General features: G+C 54.0%; 10 protein-coding genes across 10 annotated transcripts; 6 read left to right on the top strand and 4 right to left on the bottom strand.

Annotated features, from left to right (window-relative positions):
• Window positions 1-305: 305 nt before the first annotated feature.
• ColSpa_07512 (translation initiation factor eIF-2B subunit beta) lies at window positions 306-1,562 on the bottom strand (the record flags this gene model as incomplete). The annotated part of the gene is given in 4 exon segments (XM_049273724.1): window positions 306-407; window positions 464-1,319; window positions 1,337-1,454; window positions 1,541-1,562. The coding sequence occupies 4 exon segments, from the start codon at window positions 1,560-1,562 to the stop codon at window positions 306-308; spliced, it is 1,098 nt and encodes a 365-aa protein (XP_049129681.1).
• Window positions 1,563-2,370: 808 nt separating this feature from the next.
• Window positions 2,371-3,237, top strand: ColSpa_07513 (adaptin ear-binding coat-associated protein 1; the record flags this gene model as incomplete). The annotated part of the gene is made up of 1 exon (XM_049273725.1): window positions 2,371-3,237. The coding sequence occupies one exon, from the start codon at window positions 2,371-2,373 to the stop codon at window positions 3,235-3,237; it is 867 nt and encodes a 288-aa protein (XP_049129682.1).
• Window positions 3,238-3,498: 261 nt separating this feature from the next.
• Window positions 3,499-4,302, bottom strand: ColSpa_07514 (uncharacterized protein; the record flags this gene model as incomplete). Its single annotated transcript, XM_049273726.1, has 1 exon — window positions 3,499-4,302. The coding sequence occupies one exon, from the start codon at window positions 4,300-4,302 to the stop codon at window positions 3,499-3,501; it is 804 nt and encodes a 267-aa protein (XP_049129683.1).
• A 1,025-nt stretch (window positions 4,303-5,327) lies between these two features.
• On the bottom strand, window positions 5,328-6,496 carry ColSpa_07515 (uncharacterized protein; the record flags this gene model as incomplete). The annotated part of the gene is made up of 2 exons (XM_049273727.1): window positions 5,328-6,104; window positions 6,227-6,496. The coding sequence occupies 2 exons, from the start codon at window positions 6,494-6,496 to the stop codon at window positions 5,328-5,330; spliced, it is 1,047 nt and encodes a 348-aa protein (XP_049129684.1).
• Window positions 6,497-7,955: 1,459 nt separating this feature from the next.
• On the top strand, window positions 7,956-8,576 carry ColSpa_07516 (dehydrogenase xptC; the record flags this gene model as incomplete). Its single annotated transcript, XM_049273728.1, has 3 exons — window positions 7,956-8,136; window positions 8,191-8,221; window positions 8,273-8,576. 3 exons carry the CDS (start codon window positions 7,956-7,958, stop codon window positions 8,574-8,576), a joined length of 516 nt encoding a protein of 171 aa, XP_049129685.1.
• A 13-nt stretch (window positions 8,577-8,589) lies between these two features.
• Window positions 8,590-10,344, top strand: ColSpa_07517 (oxygen-dependent choline dehydrogenase; the record flags this gene model as incomplete). Its single annotated transcript, XM_049273729.1, has 5 exons — window positions 8,590-8,728; window positions 8,817-9,055; window positions 9,126-9,339; window positions 9,674-10,191; window positions 10,255-10,344. The coding sequence occupies 5 exons, from the start codon at window positions 8,590-8,592 to the stop codon at window positions 10,342-10,344; spliced, it is 1,200 nt and encodes a 399-aa protein (XP_049129686.1).
• Window positions 10,345-10,890: 546 nt separating this feature from the next.
• On the bottom strand, window positions 10,891-12,942 carry ColSpa_07518 (ATP-dependent DNA helicase II subunit 1; the record flags this gene model as incomplete). The annotated part of the gene is made up of 4 exons (XM_049273730.1): window positions 10,891-11,785; window positions 11,809-12,158; window positions 12,205-12,822; window positions 12,871-12,942. 4 exons carry the CDS (start codon window positions 12,940-12,942, stop codon window positions 10,891-10,893), a joined length of 1,935 nt encoding a protein of 644 aa, XP_049129687.1.
• A 536-nt stretch (window positions 12,943-13,478) lies between these two features.
• Window positions 13,479-14,829, top strand: ColSpa_07519 (ferrochelatase, mitochondrial; the record flags this gene model as incomplete). The annotated part of the gene is made up of 2 exons (XM_049273731.1): window positions 13,479-13,715; window positions 13,765-14,829. The coding sequence occupies 2 exons, from the start codon at window positions 13,479-13,481 to the stop codon at window positions 14,827-14,829; spliced, it is 1,302 nt and encodes a 433-aa protein (XP_049129688.1).
• Window positions 14,830-15,455: 626 nt separating this feature from the next.
• On the top strand, window positions 15,456-16,094 carry ColSpa_07520 (bis(5'-nucleosyl)-tetraphosphatase [asymmetrical]; the record flags this gene model as incomplete). The annotated part of the gene is made up of 1 exon (XM_049273732.1): window positions 15,456-16,094. The coding sequence occupies one exon, from the start codon at window positions 15,456-15,458 to the stop codon at window positions 16,092-16,094; it is 639 nt and encodes a 212-aa protein (XP_049129689.1).
• A 532-nt stretch (window positions 16,095-16,626) lies between these two features.
• ColSpa_07521 (chromosome transmission fidelity protein 18) lies at window positions 16,627-19,577 on the top strand (the record flags this gene model as incomplete). Its single annotated transcript, XM_049273733.1, has 2 exons — window positions 16,627-19,112; window positions 19,145-19,577. 2 exons carry the CDS (start codon window positions 16,627-16,629, stop codon window positions 19,575-19,577), a joined length of 2,919 nt encoding a protein of 972 aa, XP_049129690.1.
• Window positions 19,578-19,894: the final 317 nt, after the last annotated feature.

Here is a 19,894-nt window from a genome sequence, read left to right on the forward strand (position 1 = left end):
GACAGGTACCTCGTTCACGACCACCTCTTGCCACCTGTTTGGATCTCGCTGCCGTTCGTAGCCAAGAGTCGCGGCTCCCCGGCCGCCGAGCCAGGGCCCTGGAAACGTCGGCCGCTCCAAATCTCACCAAGAGCCGGTTTACGTCCCCACAGTACGGCCTGCGTCGCTCCGGGCCGGGACTTCGTCACATCCGTTGAACGTCTTTGGATGGAGCCACCTGCTTTTCCACCCCTGTTTCTATAATTCTCATCTGCAAGGCATAAATGTGGCACCTCGAGTCGGTAACGGTGTTTCGCTCAATCGGCTCAACCGTTGAGACTGCCGTAAATATCGAGAAGCTGCTCGAACACGTAGCTAGGCAGCTTAACACCGTTTTCCGTCACAAGGTTCGAAATGAAATCAGGCGGCTGTCGGACGCTTCGTTAGCTGATTTGCACATAACCACCATCTATACAAAACTCACAGTGTAGTCCACGGCGTCCTCGGGCTGCACGCTCGCGCCGTCCGTCCGGAAGTCCAACACATGCTGCTTGAAACCCAAGTCCCGCTGGTCCAGGGGAACCTTGCGCACAAACTTGTGCGACTCGGCGGCGACGTAGAAGGGCAGGCCGGCCTGCTTCGCCAGCTTGGCGATCTGGTAGGTGCCCATGCGCGAGATGATGCCGCCGTTCTGCGTGACGGCCTCGGCGCCGACGAAGACCATGTGGACCTGGCGCAGCAAGCCCAAGACGTGCGCAACGGCGGGCTCGGCGATCTCGGCGACGGGGATGCCCTTCTCGCGGAGCTCCCGCACGACGCGGTCCGACTCGGCGGGGCGGTGCTCATCGCGGACGTAGACGACCTTGAAGCGCACGCCGCCGTCGCCAAACTGGTCGGCCGCGCGGAACAGAAGGGTGGAGACAGCGCGGGAGGCGCCGTGGGTCAGGACGACCTTGCCATCGCGGACGAAGCGCCAGCCGGCATCGGCGATACGGTCGCGGGCGGCGATGGCGCGGGAGGCGAAGAGGCGGCCATTGCGCAGGAGGTGAGTGCGGACGGCGTCAAAGGACTGGTGCGGGCTCGCGGCAGCGGACGAGGAACCCTCCTGCTGCTTAAGCGAGGAGACAAGGTACTGCAGGAACAGGTCGGTGCCGGCCTGGAGGGGCACGGGGTTCTTGACGGAGGCGTGGAGGGTGTTTGATGCGCGCTTGACGAGGTCGAGCGTCTCGTAGACGGTTGTGGTGCCCGAGGCGTTGAGGAGGGAAATGAGGGCCTCGATGGCGGCGACGGGTTTTGTCAGGTCGGGGTCTTGGAGAAGGGAGTGGTATGTTGAGACGATACTGGACGGAGGAGAGACGTTAGCTGGAGCGGTGATACGGGAGGAGGATTGCGGGTGGTGTTGTACTCGAAGTCATCTGTTGTCTTGTTGCGGATGGGGATGTCGGAAGCCGGGGGCTTTTGGCTGTCGCCTGCTGCTGTAGAACCATGGTGTTAGCCTCTAGCTGAAAATTTCTATGCGCTGATCATGGAGGTTATCATGCGGGAGGGCGGAGCAGCGTACGCGTGAGGTCACCGGTAGCCATAATGATGTGTAGGAGGGAGGATCGGGGGTTCAAAAGACGGGCAGGCCCCTCGTATCGTGCGACTCTTGCGCTGGGCTGGGAGATAGGGCGGTGAAAATGATGTAGAGATTTCCGAGAACCTGACAGCTACGTAGCGTCGGGTCAGGTATGGGTTTCGCGATCGAGTATGCGATCGAAGTGTCGGTTGTCGCGATGGCGGGGGAGTTTTGGTGTTGAAGCTCTGGGAAATTTTGGGAGGCCAGTGACTCAATTTCCACTCTGACTGACCACACCACACAATGGAGCTTGCCGCCAGCCGGGGATTAGCATTGGCATTGATCGCGCTGATTTGGCGGGGTAGTCCAGCTAATCTAATCAGGGCGGAAGGGGACCTCACAGTTACATGACTACCTGGCACTGAGCGCAATTTTTGCAGCTACAACCAAGTATCCATCTATCTGTCACTCCCCCCCTCATCCCTTCCACTAGCCCATTCCCAGGGTGTTTCCATAGCCACAGAATAGCGGTCTCATTCACTCTCATCGCCCTGTATCATCATCCAGGCATTCCACTACCGACAGCGGGGTCCCCCTCCACTCCCGAAACACTGACACCACCCAACCCAGCTAATCAAGCTCCCGTCCTTGTAAGCCTTCATCTGCCCCCCCTCCCCCCCTGACCGACAGCAAGCAATTCACTTAATCCCTCCCTTCGACATGAAGCTTCCCCTACCTTTCCACCATCGACAACTTCGTCGAAGCTCTCCATTGCCTCCTCCTGCACCTACCTGATACCGCAAACCCAAGGAATAACACAAACCACACTCACAATGGAGCAAACCGATCCCACAACCGGCGCGCCCCTCCCCGCCGATGCGATTCAACGCATCCTCTTCATCGCCTCGGGAGCCCACGTCTACAACATCCCGCCCCTGACCTCGAACAAGGGCTACACCGCCGCCGGCTGGACCGAACGCCAAATCTTCACCGCCCGCCTCCGTGTCCTCGAGACCGCTTGGGAGACCGCCGCCGCCCCCGCACCGACCCCCGTCGGCGTCGGCAGCGCCGTGATTCCCGTCGCACCGGGCGCCCCTGCCGGCATCACGAACAAGGAGAACCACATCAAGGTCGACATCGTCCTCGAGGACCCCTCCAACGGTCAGCTCTTTGCCGCCGCCCCCTACACCTCCATCTCTGCCGTCGAGCCCGTCCTCGATTCCTCGCGCTTCTTCGCCGTGCGCGTCATGGACGGCCAGGGCCGCAAGGCCGTGCTGGGTATCGGCTTCGAGGAGCGCAGCGAGGCCTTTGACTTTGGCGTCGCGCTGCAGGAGGCACAGAAGAGCCTGGGCCTGCTGGACGCAAGCCACGCCAAGCAGGCGGCGGAGAACAGCAAGCGTGCCGAGGAGGAGAAGAACAAGGACTACAGCCTGAAGGAGGGCGAGACGATCACCATCAACTTTGGCGGGTCCAAGATCGGCCGTCGGTCGAGGCCCGAGTCCGACACCAACAACGTCGCGGCGTCGGGGGCGGGACTGCAAGCCTTCTCGTTACCGCCGCCGCCGAGCGCGCCCAAGAGCAATAACAGCTTCCTGCCTCCGCCGCCCAGTGCCTCCAACATTCGTGAGCAGAAGCGGGAGAAGCGGAAATCGGCGCAGGACTTCGGATTCGACGACGGCCAATTTGGCGAGTTTGCGTAGGTCTCCCTGCGAGCGGGTGACTTGTGGGTGTGTGTGGAGGAAGCTCCCCGTCACTTGATCCAGTGCGGGCAGCGGCCAGAAAAGTCAGGGTGATGCAAGGAGTTCAAGGGCCATTTATTCGATGATTATAGTAAAAGATTCCCTACGCCGTTTGCCGCAGTTGCCGTACACGAGCCTACTACATGGACATGATATGGAGAAAGGAAACAAACCGGTTCATACACGTCTGGCGTCATCTCTGTGATGCACCCTATCATTCTGCTAGGCCCCAAGGGCCTCACCTGTATTCGCCTGCAGCCCATGAGATTTCTCGGACCCAGGCCAAAGACTTTTCAACGAGGGAAGGCTCATTGTCTTTTTGAGCTTTCGAAATCTGTCGTTTCTGACCAGAAGTTGGTTCCGGGTCCTATCGACATCCTGGAGCAACGTCTGGTCTTCGTACTCGAACCGCAAGTCATGGTTTCCTAGCTTGTCCGCGCGAATGTCGAAGGCCTCGTCACCTTGTGACCAAAATTCGGGCGGTACGTCATCTTGCGGAGCGCACATCTCGGGCTCGAAGCAAGGAGTCGTGGCCTCCCACATGTTGTAGGTCTGATGGCAACCCGCGGGGAAGAACATTGGCGAGGCAGCGTCCAAGGGCCTTGGGATCAGAGATGTCACATCCGAAGGCGTCGTAACGTAGGCAGCACTCGGCGAGTCCGTGGACCACGAGGAGCATCGTCGCTCGTATAGTTCGTTCTGGATTTGCATCCACGTCTCCCGACTCTGGAGCTCTACATAAATGTCGCCGAGCCTCAGAAGAATTGTCTTCTTCTGTGCCGCTGCCTCCATAATCCTGCTCTTCAGCAGGGCAGTCTTCTTCCGCGACTTGCGTCGCTCGTCAGGCGGCAGTTCATTGTCGATCTTCTCCTGAAGGATGGAAAGCTTCCTCATGAGGTCCACTTCTCGGTCGCTCTGGTTGTTCAGTGAAGCCGTCAGATAAGCTTTCTCGGCGTAGAGGTGCTCGAAAGAGTTTGGTGACGGAAATGCCGACCACCCAGGCTTCTGCTTGGCATTGATGTTCATGTTGCTCCTTGAGCTCGTACATCCTAGTCTTAACGTGGGTCGGAGAGGCAACGGCAGTGCTTCGAGGTAGAACATACTTGACCCTTCGCGGCGAGGTTGATATGGAGGCTGGCTTGGTGACGAGTCTTCCGAAGAGGTAGTCATCGCGTCGTGAGTATTGGCTGCTGAAGGGACGAAAGCTGGGGCTTTGACATATTGATCCATGACGAGGAGTAAGAGGAGGGTAGAGAGACTGCTGTGAATAGGGTATCGAGGCGAAAGTTGGCTCTTTCGAGCTAGATATAGGCATCCAAAGAATCAAGCGAATTCCCAACATATCCGAACCTGGCAGACTCGAAACAAAGAGACTCCAGAGTGGTACAATCTTGAGGTTGCGTGTTGCGGCGTCTCCTTATGTAAGACCAAGAAGCTTTGATAGAACTGATCAAATGAAGGTGCAATAGACAAGGGCAGTCTGATTTTAGCATGGTGTGCCCTAGAAAGGGTAGGCGTTCTAGGAGGCAAACAAGCTGACATGGTTATTGGAGCTCAGACGTGATCAGTACGTCGTAGACAAACATGAGGGATAGTTCGTATTGAATGTGACCGGCTAGCGAAGCATCCATAGTACCTTCGGCCGGGTGATGGTTGTAATAGACTGGCACAGACATTTATGTTTACAGGTTCGTCAGCTTAATACTTCCCAGACGTGGAAGCGAAACGGCTTGGGCTGCTAAAAAGTTGCTGAAACGCATTTGTGGATCTAAACATCAATCTGAGAAATGTGCGATAATAGAACGCCACGACAAAGTCAATAAACCTGATAATAGGATCACCAATAGTTCTCGTACCTAGAGTCGTTGTGCACTTTGGTTGTGTCACCAGTATAGTCCGAACCCACCCCCTGCTTTTAAGAGGCTCTGAGTCCTGGTGCATTTATAGCCGGTCCAGCCATTTAAGAGTGTCCCACCGGCTTGGCAAGCCACTCTTGTCACAGGTGCAGGGGCATGCGGTGGCATCTTGGCAGCGACGCAAGGGTCATGTTCTCAGATGTTGAAGCCGTCATGTCTGGGAGGATCGCAAAAGCGCCATAGACCAGCTGCCTCCGCGGCCCTCCGCACCGACGAAACTTCGTCGCCTGATACTGCTCGGTTGATCTCGTTGTACCGCACCTCATCGCTCCGATTGTCGGTGCTATCCTTTGTGCGTTTTCTAGACTTGCCAACATGAGCATCTGGGTGGTACTGCTCCATGATGTTGACGAAACAGTCCTTAGAGACCTCATCGGCTAGGAATTGCATGATCCGCTGCCCCTCTGCTTCTTTTCCGGGCATAACCAGGTGCCTCACAAGGATGCCCTTTTTGGCGATGCCGTCTCCGGTAAAGCACAGGTCGCCAACCTGTTTGTGCATTGCTTTGATGCTCTCGCGTGCCGTGGCAGCATAGTCGTCTGCCTTCAGCAAGCGCTTGGATGTGGCCGTCTCCCAGACCTTGAAATCGGGGAGGTAAATGTCGACCAAGCCATCCAGTAACTCCAAGGAAGCCAGCGAATCAAAACTGGAGGTGTTGTAGATGATTGGGACTTTCAGACCTAGCTCCTTCGCATGTAGGATGCTAAGCACGACCTGAGGAACAACGTGCTCCGGGGTGATGAGGTTGATATTGTGGACGCGGCCAACCTGCTGCAGCTTCATGTACCATTCACTCAGTTCTTCGGGCGTCAGATCCTGGCCGTTGCGCTGATGGGCGATGTCATGGTTTTGACAGAAGACGCAACGGAGGTTGCAGCCCGAGAAGAATACAGCGCCACTGCCATTGTGCCCCTGGACACAAGGTTCTAGAATGGTAGTCAGTGTTTCCACCCTTGCACAAACTCCGAGAGGGAAGCTGTTGGACGCAATGGAGGGAGATGCTCCAGACCTTCACCAAAATGCGGCGCAATCACATTGACCTTCGTGTTGTCGCCAATCAGGCACATTCCGGTCTTTTCGAAGCGGTTCACACCGCATAGTCGCGGGCACAGATTGCAGTTGGAAAGATGGGCGTAAGCCTTGGATCGCTTTTTGGATTCATCGATAGAGGACAATGTCATGTATCGGGGCATGTAGTCCTCGAGGAGGAACGGGGGCGCGAGGTGGAGGAAGCGGCGGGAGCCTACCGTGGCCGGAGCACGGCGTAACGCCTCGTTTCTTCGTACAAAGGCTCTTCCCAGCATATTCATAGTGCAGCCTGATCATTGCAAGCTGAGATGAAATTGGTGGAAATAACTCTTGCGTCACACAGGATGAATGGAAGGAGGAGTGGTCAGATTACTTAAGGTGTCGTCCCATTGGCCAAAGCGGTCGGAGTGGGTCACTGATACTCGCTTTGGTTCAATAGGGAAGGTACCTTTCCATTCTTTCCTACCATCCAACATCACGGGTCTATAGACTGGGGATAAAAATAGTCTTGTCCTCCTTGAATCGGCTCTGAGAAACCATTTACTCTACAGCATTGATGGAAGTTTTCAGAGCATACGGTTCTGTCAGTCAGAGGATCATGACATTAAAGGGCCTGTTCTTAGGAGGCGACCCTCGATGCTAAACTCTCAACATCGCCTTCGGCCGGTCTGGCAACTACATCGAGGACTGTGTGGTAAAGATTAGAATTTAGTAGGTGTAAGAAACACCAAGTGCCAGGTTAGACATCCTGAAAAAGCAGTAGTTACCCATTCAGTTTATGTTCCTTACCAATTACTTATATGAGCATATGTATTCCCGTAGGCTCTTCTGGCGAGAAACGCACTGAAAGCGGCAGTCATCCCAGTGGATGGCCCAGACGAAGATCAAGTTTGCTTCCCTATCGGCTCACACATACATAGTCTTTTCGCTTCTTTAGGAATCATATCCAGGGTTTGGAACATAGCAGCGTTTGAATTTCATAGGAAAACTCCAAATGCAACCATGTCAGACATCAACGGGAGTATTTGCCGGTTCGGAAGCATGTGAAAGCCAAACAAGGAGTATTCAGTCATAATGAACACTCATTTAAAGTTGTATCCGATTCAAAAAATCGTATATTGCTTGAGGTTCAATCAGGAAATCATGAAAGAAGTTGCGCCTTCATCAACAAACAAGTAGAGTCTCTGGACAAAATAGGCCAGTCATGCGGGAATAATCTGATAAGAAAACGGCCGTGAGCCGGGAATCGACACATAGTTCGGTATGCCTCCAAGCAAATAAACAGATACGAACTGGTGAGAGATCGATGGTGCTTTTCTCTATGTGGAACCCATCCTACAGCAATAGTCTGATACGTCTGATCCGATCTTGCGCCACTGATCTTTCTTGCATTACGGTTTCCTGAGTTTGTAGGAAGGGATAAAAAGCTTGCGTTCTACCGAAATGGTAACAAAGATGAGGAGGCCGAAGCCCTGGTTCGATAGCTTGGATGAGAAACAGTGAATCCAACACATGAGCTGTAGGCTCCTATCTCATATCATCCTCTAATGTATACCGGAAAGGCAACTAGGCCCTTCTCGCACTCGGCCACACAGATGAATCCTCACCCTAACTCACAGTCACAATTTCCTCACCTTCAATCTTCAACATACATACAACCTTGGAGTTGAACTTCTTTTTCTTATGCAACAACAGGTTTCTTTGACCTCCATATCTTTGGCGGTTTTCTCCAACATGAATTACGCATTGGTATTGTTTTGTTTCATTTCCTGGACGCTCCTGCCTTTCTCGGCCTCCCTCCATATAACGAGTCAGACGGTTGCCAAGTTCCTACTTGACGAGTATGACTACATTGTTGTTGGAGGTGGTATCTCGGGACTGGTTGTCGCGAACCGCTTGAGTGAAGACTTGAATAGTACGGAAAACCCTCTGCTCCAATTCAGCTTTGGGCCTTGCTAACTAAATACAGCGACTGTTCTCGTAATTGAGTCCGGCGAACTGTGAGTTGTTTATCTGAAGCACTTACCGTCACTGAGCTACATTGCTGAAAGTTCTAGTGACGGACGTGAGAGTAAGGTTGTCGCCCCCGGCTACATCGGCCTCCTGCCTCCATCGCCCTACGGCAAGAGCGTGGAAACTGCTCCGCAGACCTTCCTCGATGGCAAGACGCGCAGTATCAGCCAAGGCAGAGTCATCGGCGGCGGCTCGGTGACGAATGGCTTGTGCTGGACTAGAGGCGCGGCCGCCGACTTCGACGCTTGGGAGGAATTGGGAAACCCAGGTTGGGGATGGCAGAGCCTACTTCCTTACTTCAAGAAGGTGGCTAGGGCATCTTTCCGGAGGCTAAGGAGGTGATTGATGCTGAATCATGACACAGGTCGAGAATTACACGACCAATGTTGACGAGAACATGCGAGACCGCCTCAACATTCACCCGGACATGTCTCTTCACGGAACTGAAGGACCGATTGACGTCGCTTACCCACGATATTTTTACAACACATCGGGTAAGTCGGCTCTCGCCCCCACGCATTCTCACGTGCCTAGGATTCTTGAGCTAATACTGTAAAGACCATGTTATTCAAGGCCTCTCAGAAATAGGCCTCAATCTCGCGGGCGACCTTGACACTGGTGACCCAACGGGCGCTATGGTCATCCCATCGAGCATGTCTCCCACCAACCAGACCCGCTCCGATGCGAGGACTGGGTACTTCGACCCAGCTATTTCCCGTTCGAACCTACACGTCTTGACGGGTCAGACTGTTACGCGGCTGATTTTAGGCTTGCCCAGTTCATTAATAACGGGCGGTAACCGTCGCATCATCGGAGTCGATGTAAGTCAACTGCCATGTTTTGTCGTTACCTTATGCCATTTCACTAACCATGACTGCTCCGTAAAAACAGTTCGCCTCAGGGCCCTCCGGAATCAACAGGACAGTAGCCACCAACAAAGAGGTTATCCTTGCCGCTGGTGCTATTCAATCCCCTGTTCTCCTGCAGATCTCAGGCATCGGCCCCAAGAAAGTCTTGAAGTCCTTGAATATCTCCGTGCAGATTGACCTGCCGGGAGTTGGAAACAACTTTCAGGATCATCCCATGGCTCAGTTTCCGTTCGAATGTAAGCTTTTGTCTACTGCTGTTATTCAAGGCATTCATCTAACCCTTGGCCTAGACTCTAACTCGTCTGCTTTTACCTCTCGCGATCTGACTGGCGACGCTTTCGAAGACGCGCTCACCACCTTCAACACTAACCATACTGGTACGTGAACCCAAATCAAAACGAAAGACAAACAAGCTCACTTCCCCAGGCCCGTTGACAGCGCCTTTGATAAATACTGTCGCCTTCCCAAGCCTCCACTGGCATGAACATGAAGGGGAAGCTCTCCACAATGCTACAAATCAATCCTCCTTCGACTTCCTTCCCCTCGATACTCCACGCACAGTACAGACAGGCTACGCCACGCAAAAGCGCATCGTACTCGACCACCTCGCCCGCGAAGACGTCGGCGCCTACGAACTCCTCGCCGCCTCTTGGGGTCAAATCTCCATCGCCGCTCAGAAGCCCCTGTCCCGCGGCACCGTCCATCCGACCTCTCCTTCCATCTTCGACGGGCCTCTGCTTGACCCGCGCTACTGCGCAGACCCGTTCGACTGCAAGATCATAAGGCTTGGCCTGCGAACAGTACGGAGACTCATGAAGTCCGATGCGATGAGGCCGCTTCTTCCTGTCGTGGACACGCGGTTCGAATCGGACGACTACATGGAGTTGACGGCGGCGCTAAAGCCGCTGGTAGGTACAGAGTATCACCCCAGCGGGACAACGAGCATGATGCCTGAAGATATGGGCGGGGTCGTGGATGCTGAGTTGATGGTGTACGGGACGTGTAACCTGCGGGTTATCGATGCGGGGATCATGCCCTTGATTCCGGGTGCGCATATCCAGGCTGCGGTGTATGCCGTGGCTGAAAAGGTAAGTCTGCAGCAAGCGAGACATGAGCCTACGTGGTTGAAAGGTTGCTGAAACAACTTATAGGCCGCGGACATCATCAAAGCCGCCGCAAGTGGCCCGGAAGTCTGTCCCCTCGGCCTTCTTAAGTGGCCTATCGGTCAGAACACAGTCTGATCATTGAAGAAGGAGATAATTGGGACATTAGAATGGAAGAAGAAGGGAGTAGTTGCTCTTTGGTAACTATAGCGCTTCACTAGTTACCCTGTCCAAGCTCCGAGTCGACAGCTGGTGTGCTTTTTTCGCTACCGCCATATTTTGTGTCGTATCTTTTGTACTGATGTCGTTCTTCTACCTTTCAATCACTCAGGAAGACCAAGAAGTTCAATTGGTAGACTACCGACGCTCCAGACAATACGAACCGAGAGAGACTGTAAAACCGAGATCGACAAAAGGAGAGAGATTAATAATAAAACGAAATACAACAAGAAATAGGGACGAATGGAAGGACAGTGAAGACGCGCAATGTCCTTGTGTCCTTGTTGTAGAAGCACCCACGTTCGACGGGACGTTGGTCACAAAGTACCGGCAAGGACCAGTGATGCAGCAAATAACATGGGCGTATAACTTCAGTCGCCCAACTACGTGGCGTTTCCCTAATAATCCTGCTTGCAAGTGGTATAATACAGTCTCATCGCAAAGCCAAATCATTCCATAACAGCATCAGGCATTGTCTTCCACCCATTGCTCAATCCTCTCAATAAGATCGGTCTTCTTCCCTGTCGTGCTCTGCCCCCTAGCAGCAAGGATGTCTTTGAGATCCGCCACTAGCATCTTGCTCAAACCGCCGCCATCAACCGCCGCCTTGAGCTGCGCCGTGGTCATCCCGGACCCAGGCACCTTTTCCGTCTTTGGCGCCGCCTTCACCCTCTTGGCGGGCCTCTCGACATCATCCTCGTCCACATCGCGCTTGATAGCCGCCTTAGCCAATGCGTTCTTTGTCTCAGCCTGCAGAACCTCGGCCCACTCGTCCAGATACCCTCCGGCGCGCTTGCTAATGGCTTTGTATTTTGGCTCCGTGAGATCTTCCGCCTTCTCTGGGTACTCCTCTTCGAGAGCCAAGACCTGGAGGATCTTGTAGTGCCACTGCAGCGAGGGGTTGGGGTACTTCTTCGGGTTGTACATGGCCTTTGGCAGCTGCAGCTGCTGGACGATGATGCGCATGCGATCGATGAGCTCGTTGGAGCCGACAACGAGGTTGCTGGGAGGCTCAGGGCCCTCGCGGAGGTCGTCGGCGAAGGGAAGCGGGTAGAGCCAAAGACCGGCAGGGAGGTATGGAGTCCCTGAGTCATCTTCTGACTTTTCATGAGAAGGGATGATGGCAACGAGAATGGGACTGGCATTGGAACGGGTGATGGCCCAAGCAATGCCGATCTTCTTGTCTTTGAGCAGCTTTTGCCACAGGGCACTAAAGACACGGGTCGAGCCGACGTAGTCTTCTTCAGAAGGGAAGATGAAGGTCGATTTCTTGACACTGGCCCAGAAGGGGAGCATGGAGCGCGGCTTGAAGCCGATGACGCGGATGATGGGGAACCGAAATCCTTGAGAGACTTCTGCTCTTCAGGAGCGAAATGTACGAACTCGCCGCCAAACTTGTAAGCCTTCTTGAACTCGGTCTTTTCCACCGTCCGGGCACTGTCCTCGGCGATGCGGGTCGTCTCGCCGTTGGTAAGTTGAGGCTTCTCGCCGTCTAAATAAATGTATGATGTTCTGGCTGGCGTCTGGCGGTGGATGACGTTGTAGCCCTTGACCGATATCCTCAGTCCGGGAGCAATCTCGAAGGGGAGATTGGAGAACAAAGCACGTTTGGGGGTTTCTTTGGAGTTGATGTTGGAAATCAGGGAGTTGAGAAGTGTGAGGCCGTCCCCTGACTTTGAGCTTCGTACCTCGGAGAGGTTGGCCTCCGCGGCTTGGTCTCGATAGATGATGTCCTACGCTGATAAGTTAAAACTCTTCAACCAAGTCTTTGATACTTACATCGTAGAACTTGCCGAGGTCAAATTTTTTGTCCTCTCTGGTGATGGGAAACAGTTCGATGATAACACCGAGGTCGTAGAGGTCCTTGGCTCGAACAGCCGCTGCTGACTTGGCATCCCTGTTCTTGGCGTGAGGGTCATCATTGTCTGTAATGATAAAAAGGCGCCTGCTGCCAAAATTCGCCGCCTTGGTTGTAAAGATCTGATTTGCGCAAAAGAACACGTTTGCCATCTGCACATCTTCTTTTGCCGGCACCAGGACCTCATCCTCGTCCTCGCCCTCTTCGCCGTCAGAGCCGACTAGCGTCTTCAGCGCCTTGACATCCTCTGCTGCGGGAATATCGAGATCGGTGAACAAGTAGCAGTGCGGATATCCCAAGCCAGACCGACCGCTTTCCTCTTGGAATTTGGACTTCTCAGTGCCGAAGAAGAGAATGCCCATCATGTCTCGAGGGTTCGAGATAATGCGCTGCTGCATGAGATGGTAGGCGCATTTCAAGGCTGCTTCGACGGCGCTGTCCTTATCCGCCTTCTTTGAGCCCGAAGCTGGGGGATGCTGTAGCATTGATGAGCTGACATCAATGGCGAGCAGAACGGCATCTTTTTGTGCCTTGTAATCCTGCGATGCGTCAGTTATAAGTCATCCACCATGAATATGGACGCTCACGGTCTCATCAATCTCCTCCTCAGCCTCTTCTTCATCCTCCTCCTCTCTTTTAAAATGCCCGCGATCTGCCATTGTAAGGAATCGTTGAAAAGTCCGAGTATGTTCTGGGGTTGATTTGCAGAAAGGCGGTCGCAGCAAGGGACGGGTATGTCACCTTTGCGGGCTTCGTCTCCAGGCACCAACGCGCCCAGACCGGGGTGAGCTTCGCGCGACCGGAGAAGCCCCACTAAAGCTTCCTGCGCGTAACCACGTGATCGGGTTGTCCGATTACGCAGGCGCTGATTGGTCAAAGCTTGAGCAGTTAGGAGAATACTCAGGCAGAAGCTGTTTCAGTGCCAAAGACGGGGGTTAAAGAAGGTGATCTCCTATCAGCTCGGGCATGCAGGGTCCAGCTCGGTGCTCGGTGGGCTCATGTCCAGATCGGGATTTACTTCGTCATCGAAGTCCGAATTCCACAAAGTGTCGTCTAGCATCGAGCACGCATCACCAGAGTCCGCGCATTGCCACATGTGCGCTTTTCCAGAACCATTTGAATATTCCCATTTCGCTCCTCCCTTACTGGCCCGCGTTGCGCGAAACATTCAATTTACCACGCTATTGCAAATCCAATGGCTCTCAAGTACTCGACAGGAAGGCTCTCCCGGAGCTTGTCCAAGGCGACAACCTCAACGCGCCATGTCACCTCACCCCTCGTTCTGTCGTCGCCTCAATTGAGGTCAATGGCGACAGTTCCGCCTGTCACGCAAAACTCCGTTGGATCCAAGGGCCCGACGGCCATGGTTTTCATGAACATGGGTGGCCCCTCGACAACAGGCGAAGTGGGCGACTTCTTGAGCCGACTCTTTGTACGTTGTCACCAGGCTGTAGGGCCAATAGACAGCTAACAGTTCGTAGGCAGATGGCGATTTGATTCCTCTCGGTCGCTTCCAGAACTACCTTGGCCCTTTCATTTCCAAGCGAAGAACCCCTAAGATCGAAAAGCAATACGCCGAAATAGGTGGTGGCTCTCCGATTCGCAAATGGACCGAGTATCAGAACGCGGAGATGTGCAAGATCCTTGACCAAATTTCGCCCGAGACCGCACCTCACAAGCCGTATACCGCGTTCCGCTACGCTGACCCGTTGACGGAGGAGATGTACAACCAGTTGCTGGCAGACGGCTTCGGAAATGGAAAGGGCGGAAGAGCAGTTGCATTTACACAATACCCCCAATACTCTTGCTCAACAACTGGAAGCAGCATCAACGAGCTGTGGAAGTGGCGGCAACGGTTGGAAGGCAAGGCAGTGGGAGAGACGAAACCGGGCGACGGTACAATCTCTTGGAGTGTCATTGACCGCTGGCCTGTCCACCCTGGCCTGGTCGAGGCATTTGCGCAAAACATTGAGGCGAAGCTGTTGGAATACCCCGAGGAGAGACGCAAGGACGTTGTGCTGCTTTTCTCCGCCCATAGTTTGCCCATGTCGGTTGTCAACAGAGGCGATCCCTACCCCGCTGAAGTTGCTGCGACCGTCTACGCCGTCATGCAGCGCCTCAAGTTTTCCAACCCCTACCGTCTTTGCTGGCAGTCGCAGGTTGGCCCCTCCGCTTGGCTTGGACCGCAGACCTCCGACTCGGTCGAGAACTACGTTCACAAGGGCCAGAAAGATCTGGTTTTGATCCCTATCGCGTTCACTTCGGACCATATTGAAACTTTGTATGAGTTGGATCTTGAGGTCATTGGGGACTCTGGATCACCAGAAACCGTCAAGCGAGTCGAGAGTTTGAACGGAAGCCCAATCTTCATCAAGGCTCTTGCAGACATTGCCAAGGCTCACCTTGACAGTGGCATTGCCTGCTCGCACCAGATGGAGCTCCGCTGCCCTGGTTGCAAGAGCGAGCGGTGCTTGGAATCGAAGAAGTTCTTTGCCGGACAGCAGACAAAGCTTTCCTCGACGCAAGAGAGAACCCTCGCGCAATAAAATGCTTCTAGTCGCTGCTCATGACGACGGCGTGTAATTATGTACTATTAGAGGAATGGGCGACCTGTTAGGGTCCTAAACTGGAACTCGGGAATGGCGGGAACCAAAAGTTATCCAAATCCCATCATGACATACATCACTCGGTTTCATCCGTGTTCTGCAAATCTAGTCAAATAGAAACTGTATCTTCCACTCTTGGTATGCATCAAGTTTTTCCGTGACTTCCGTTGAACAAGGGTCAAACCGCCTGAAAACCAAAATGATTGTGATGATGACGCCACTGTGTTTCTTCGATGGTACTAACAATTTCCCAGCCAACTCCACACAGCTGCCAGGATCTGTGCGATCAACACTTCCCGATCTACTTACACCACCTCTACAGAACATACAAGTTGCCTGTGGATTATGTTCAGCACGCGAACTTTGACTAAAAGACTACCCCGAGCTCACACCTTCGATTTTCGACGAACGATGAGCTCTCAGGACAAGATTCATTTCGGGCCGTTCGAAGTCACCGACCAGGTTAGTCGCATCTCTTCGAGTCGTCGTCCAGCGTCGTGCAGCATGGGGTGAGACGAGTTGGAGACTCGACTTTTGGCTACGCTCATGACGGTGTTGTTCTGAAAATGCCTCAACAAGATAGTGAGCAGTTTGTCTCGTCACTGAACGCGAAACGCCTCACTTGCGTCTTGGTACAGCGTGGACTAATACGAGTCCAGGTCTTCTTCAAGACGGCCCACTCCTTCGCCCTGGTCAACCTCAAACCTCTCCTCCAGGGCCACGTTCTCATCTGTCCTTTGAAGCCTTACAAGCGCCTGACAGACCTCCTGCCGGTCGAGGTGACAGACCTCTTCACAACGACGCAGCTGGTCCAGAAAATGCTGGCTCGCCGCTACTTTCCCTCTGCGTCGTCATCGCCGGCGGCGCCAGAGGCAGGGTCTTTCAACATCGCTGTGCAGGATGGCGCGGACGCAGGGCAGACGGTACCGCACGTTCACGTGCACATCATTCCACGCATCCCTGGTGAGACGGGCAAAGACGGGTCTGGGCCGAGAGATGAGATTTACGAGCAAATGGCCGGCGAGGAGGGAAATGTGGGCGGTGCGTTATGGGATAAGGAGCTAGGAAAGAGGCCAAAGGCCGGAGGGCAGTTTGCGACGATCGAGGATGCGATGAGGAAGGCAAGGAGTATGGAAGAGATGGTAGAGGAAGCAAAGTCCTATCGGGCTTTGTTGGAAGAGATGGGCGCTGTCAGCGAGAAGTAGGAAAAGGAGAAAAGCGATACAATTTGGATTTAAGCTATAGTTGGCTACGCTATAAAGGATTTATTCCGTTCAATATCTACTGGGGGGGGGTGAGCATGGCTCACCTCAAGCTAGCAGCCCTCGCGGTCGAGAACGAACACCCTTTAACTGCACCGGCTGCAGGTAGTCAGCACAAACATGACGAGAGAAATTCCGTATCAACTATACTCAGATTGAATCAGCCTTGTTAAACCCATCGAGTGCTTCATCTTAGCTTCGTCTCTAACGTCGAACCCTCATAAAGGTGATTGTTCTAAATCCCCACGTCATGAAAACAGTGCGTGAGTCTGATAACACACAATCAGCACTGTAGGGACTAGACCCCCACTAACCATTAACGCGTCCAGGGCCGCGTTTCGTCGCGTCTCTTCCACCCAAGATTTAATTGTCACCATAGCGACATCACCACATCGCAACGCTCGACAAAGCAGCTACACCGGGACAATCGCTAAGCCATTTTGGCCCCTACTTCTTCTAATCTGATCCGGTCAAGATGCCGAGCGCTTCATCGCCTATAACCTTTCCCGCAAGCTCCTCACCACCAGCTGCGAAACGCGCGAGGCCTACAGCTGCTGAGCATACGAGACCGAAACCGAAGGTCAACAGCGGATTCCTCCTCGACGACGACTCTGATGATGACGATAATGAACAACAACCCCCGCTGAAGAAGCAAATCGTCGATTTCAGCGCCCGCCTGCAACGTCCAGCGCCAGTCACAACGATCTCAGTAGAAGATATACTCGAGCCAACAGCGCCAGCGCCTCAGAAGACTAGCAATTCCGTCGCAGCCCAGCCTTCACAGACTGTACCCCTCGAAAGCCCATCAGGTCTCGCTTCGACACTCCTCAGCTCAACCCCATCTTTTTTTAAGTCCTCCCGAACCTTTAAACTTACAACATGCACCGGGTCGTCTGCCACTATCAACCAACGGAAGCCGACGACGAACACCTCGTACGAGAACATCATTGCTGCACGGTCCAAGACGAAGGAAGGAAAGGCGAAACGCGCATACTACGGCATAGACATCAATGAGCTCATTGATACCGCGAAACAAGAAGCCACTGAGCTCCGTCAATCACAGAGAAAGGAGAGTGATGTGCCAGTCCGCTCGGTGGAACCACTGAATACCAGCAAACAACATAAGAAGACACTCTTGTGGACCGAGAAATATAGGGCCAAGAATTTCCTGGATCTTTGTGGTGACGATGGCACGAATCGAATGGTCCTCCGCTGGCTAAAGCGCTGGGACCCGATCGTATTCCCCGGTATTGCGAAGAAAGCACCCATCGTGCGGAGACCCGGGACGAAGCAGGTTCAGGAGGAGGAAAAGCCACACAAGAAGATACTGATGCTGACGGGGCCACCTGGCCTCGGAAAGACTACATTGGCGCATGTCTGCGCCAGGCAAGCAGGGTACGAAGTGATGGAGATCAACGCCAGTGATGACCGAAGCCGAGACGTGGTCAAGAACCGAATACGAACCTCCCTGGGGACTGAAAGTGTCAAGACAGTTGAGAACGTCAAGACCAAGGACGGGGAAACACAGCAAAAAGTCGCCAAGCCGGCCTGCGTAATTGTCGATGAAGTCGATGGAGTTGTTGGCGGTTCCGGCGCTTCAGGAGAGGGTGGCTTCGTCAAGGCCCTCATTGACCTGGTGCTTCTTGATCAGAAGAATAGCGCTGGTGCCTCCAACGGCTCAAGTCGGAATAAGAAAAAGGGTGATGATTTCCGGTTGATGCGGCCGCTCATTCTCATCTGCAACGACGTTTACCACCCCTCCCTCAGACCCCTTCGGCAATCCGGCATGGCAGAGATTATCCACGTAGGCAAGCCAGGCATCGATGCTGTCGTCACGCGGCTCAAAACTGTGTTTGACAAGGAAGGCATTCCCTGTGAAAAGGATGCCGCACGCAAGATCTGCGAGGCAGCCTGGGGTATGACAAGTGGTATCGACGCAAAGCGCGGCGCAGAAAGCGGAGCAGAAGGTGATCTCCGAGGAGTCATGGTTGTTGGTGAATGGGTCGCAGGCCGATTCAAGGCTGCAGCCGGATTCAACGACCGATTGACGAGGCAGTGGCTCGACCAGAATGTGCTCCATGACCTAACCAACGGTGCTGGAGGAGCGAGAGGGCTTGGGCGTGGCAGCGCGAAAGACATCGTAACGCGTGTCTTCCAGGAGGGCGGCGGTTTCCCGAAGCAAGCCTTGGACACTTCTCAAAACTTCAAGCACAAGCACGAACAGCCCAAAAGTCAGCTTGGCTTTGCAGAGTATCACAAGAAGAACGCGATGGAACGGTTGCGACACATGATTGACACCAGCGGAGAGGTCGACCGGATCATGACCGACATTTTTCTGGAGTATCCCAACCGGGAATTCAACGATGACTCTTTCCTATCCAAGCCAAACGCCGCGTACGACTGGATGAACTTTTTGGATACCTGTTCATCACGCACCTTTGGCAGTCAGGAATGGGAGCTAGCGCCCTACCTCAGCCAGCCGATTCTGGCCTGCCATAGCCTGTTTGCCTCGTCCCGCCGACATCAGGTCACCCTGGGATATGACAAGAAATGGGGCGGTGGAGAGGAGGACAATGAGCCGCCCGTACCGTTCTCTGGTCCTCGAGCCGACTTCGCCGCCCACGAAGCGCAGAAGCAGAACAAAGCCATGCTCCAGGCTATTCAGGCACAGCTCACTCCTACGCTGGGACGGTCATTCCGGAGTGTCGAGGATATATCCACGGAGTTCATGCCGTACTTGGTCCGCATGGTGTCGCCGGACGTCAAGCCTGTCGTTATTGGCGGCAGCGGCACCAGTACAGCTAGCGTGCGAAAGGAAACGGAGAAGGTCATGGTTAAGCGGGCCGCCGAGGTCATGGCCGAGGTCGGGATCGTCCTGCAAAAGGGCAAGATAGAGACCGACTCGTTGGTGAACAGGGGCCGCAGTGGGTGTACCGTATGGAACCGTGAGTTGAGCCCCAAGTGCGTTCGTAGCTTGAGCTAACGTTGGACAGTGACCTTGACGCCCTCGCGGTGTATGAGACGGCAGGCAACCTGGTGCTCTCCAGTCAGGCCCCGACGCGCTATGCTGTGCGCCAGGTGCTGGATCAGGAGCTGCAAAAGACCATTATCCTACGCGAAGCTGCGGCCCGCCAGGCGCGGTTCAAGGCAGGTGGTCCCATGGGACTCGAAGAGATCCCTGTGCACGACAACAAGGAGAATATTCTCAAGGAGCAGGCGAGAATTCTCGAGTCGAGTGTGAAGAGAGACTTTTTCGGGCGTATCATACCCACGCTGCCATTGGGTGAGGTGGACGGGAACGCGAAGAAGAGGAAGGAACAGGGACATGAGAAGAGCGATAACAAGGTTTGGGTTACGTACCATGAAGGTATGAATAATGCTGTCAGGAAACCGATTACGCTGCAGGAGTTTTTGAAGGGGATGTAGGACTTTGGGGGCTGGATAAGATGAATGCATTACAGACTCGGTTCTATGTCGATAATGAGTTTCGATTCCGTAATTTCAAAGGCGACACCAGCTGGTGTTTTATGAATAGATATCTAGGTCTCTTACCTTTCCTGGACCAAAGGCATCAAATATGACTGCCTACAGGGTATAAGGGCGGGGAAGGGGGGGGGGGGGGGGGGGGGGGGGGGGGGGGGGGTGGGGGGGTTATGAAGCCAGCAATATCGAGGGTCCTCAAGGACAGTGTTGATGTCTTGACTTCCAGTAGGAGGAAATATTTTGACCGTCTTCAGCGTCGT

This window comes from Colletotrichum spaethianum, assembly GCF_022836535.1.
Source record: "Colletotrichum spaethianum MAFF 239500 DNA, contig19, whole genome shotgun sequence".
Lineage (NCBI taxonomy): Eukaryota > Fungi > Ascomycota > Sordariomycetes > Glomerellales > Glomerellaceae > Colletotrichum > Colletotrichum spaethianum.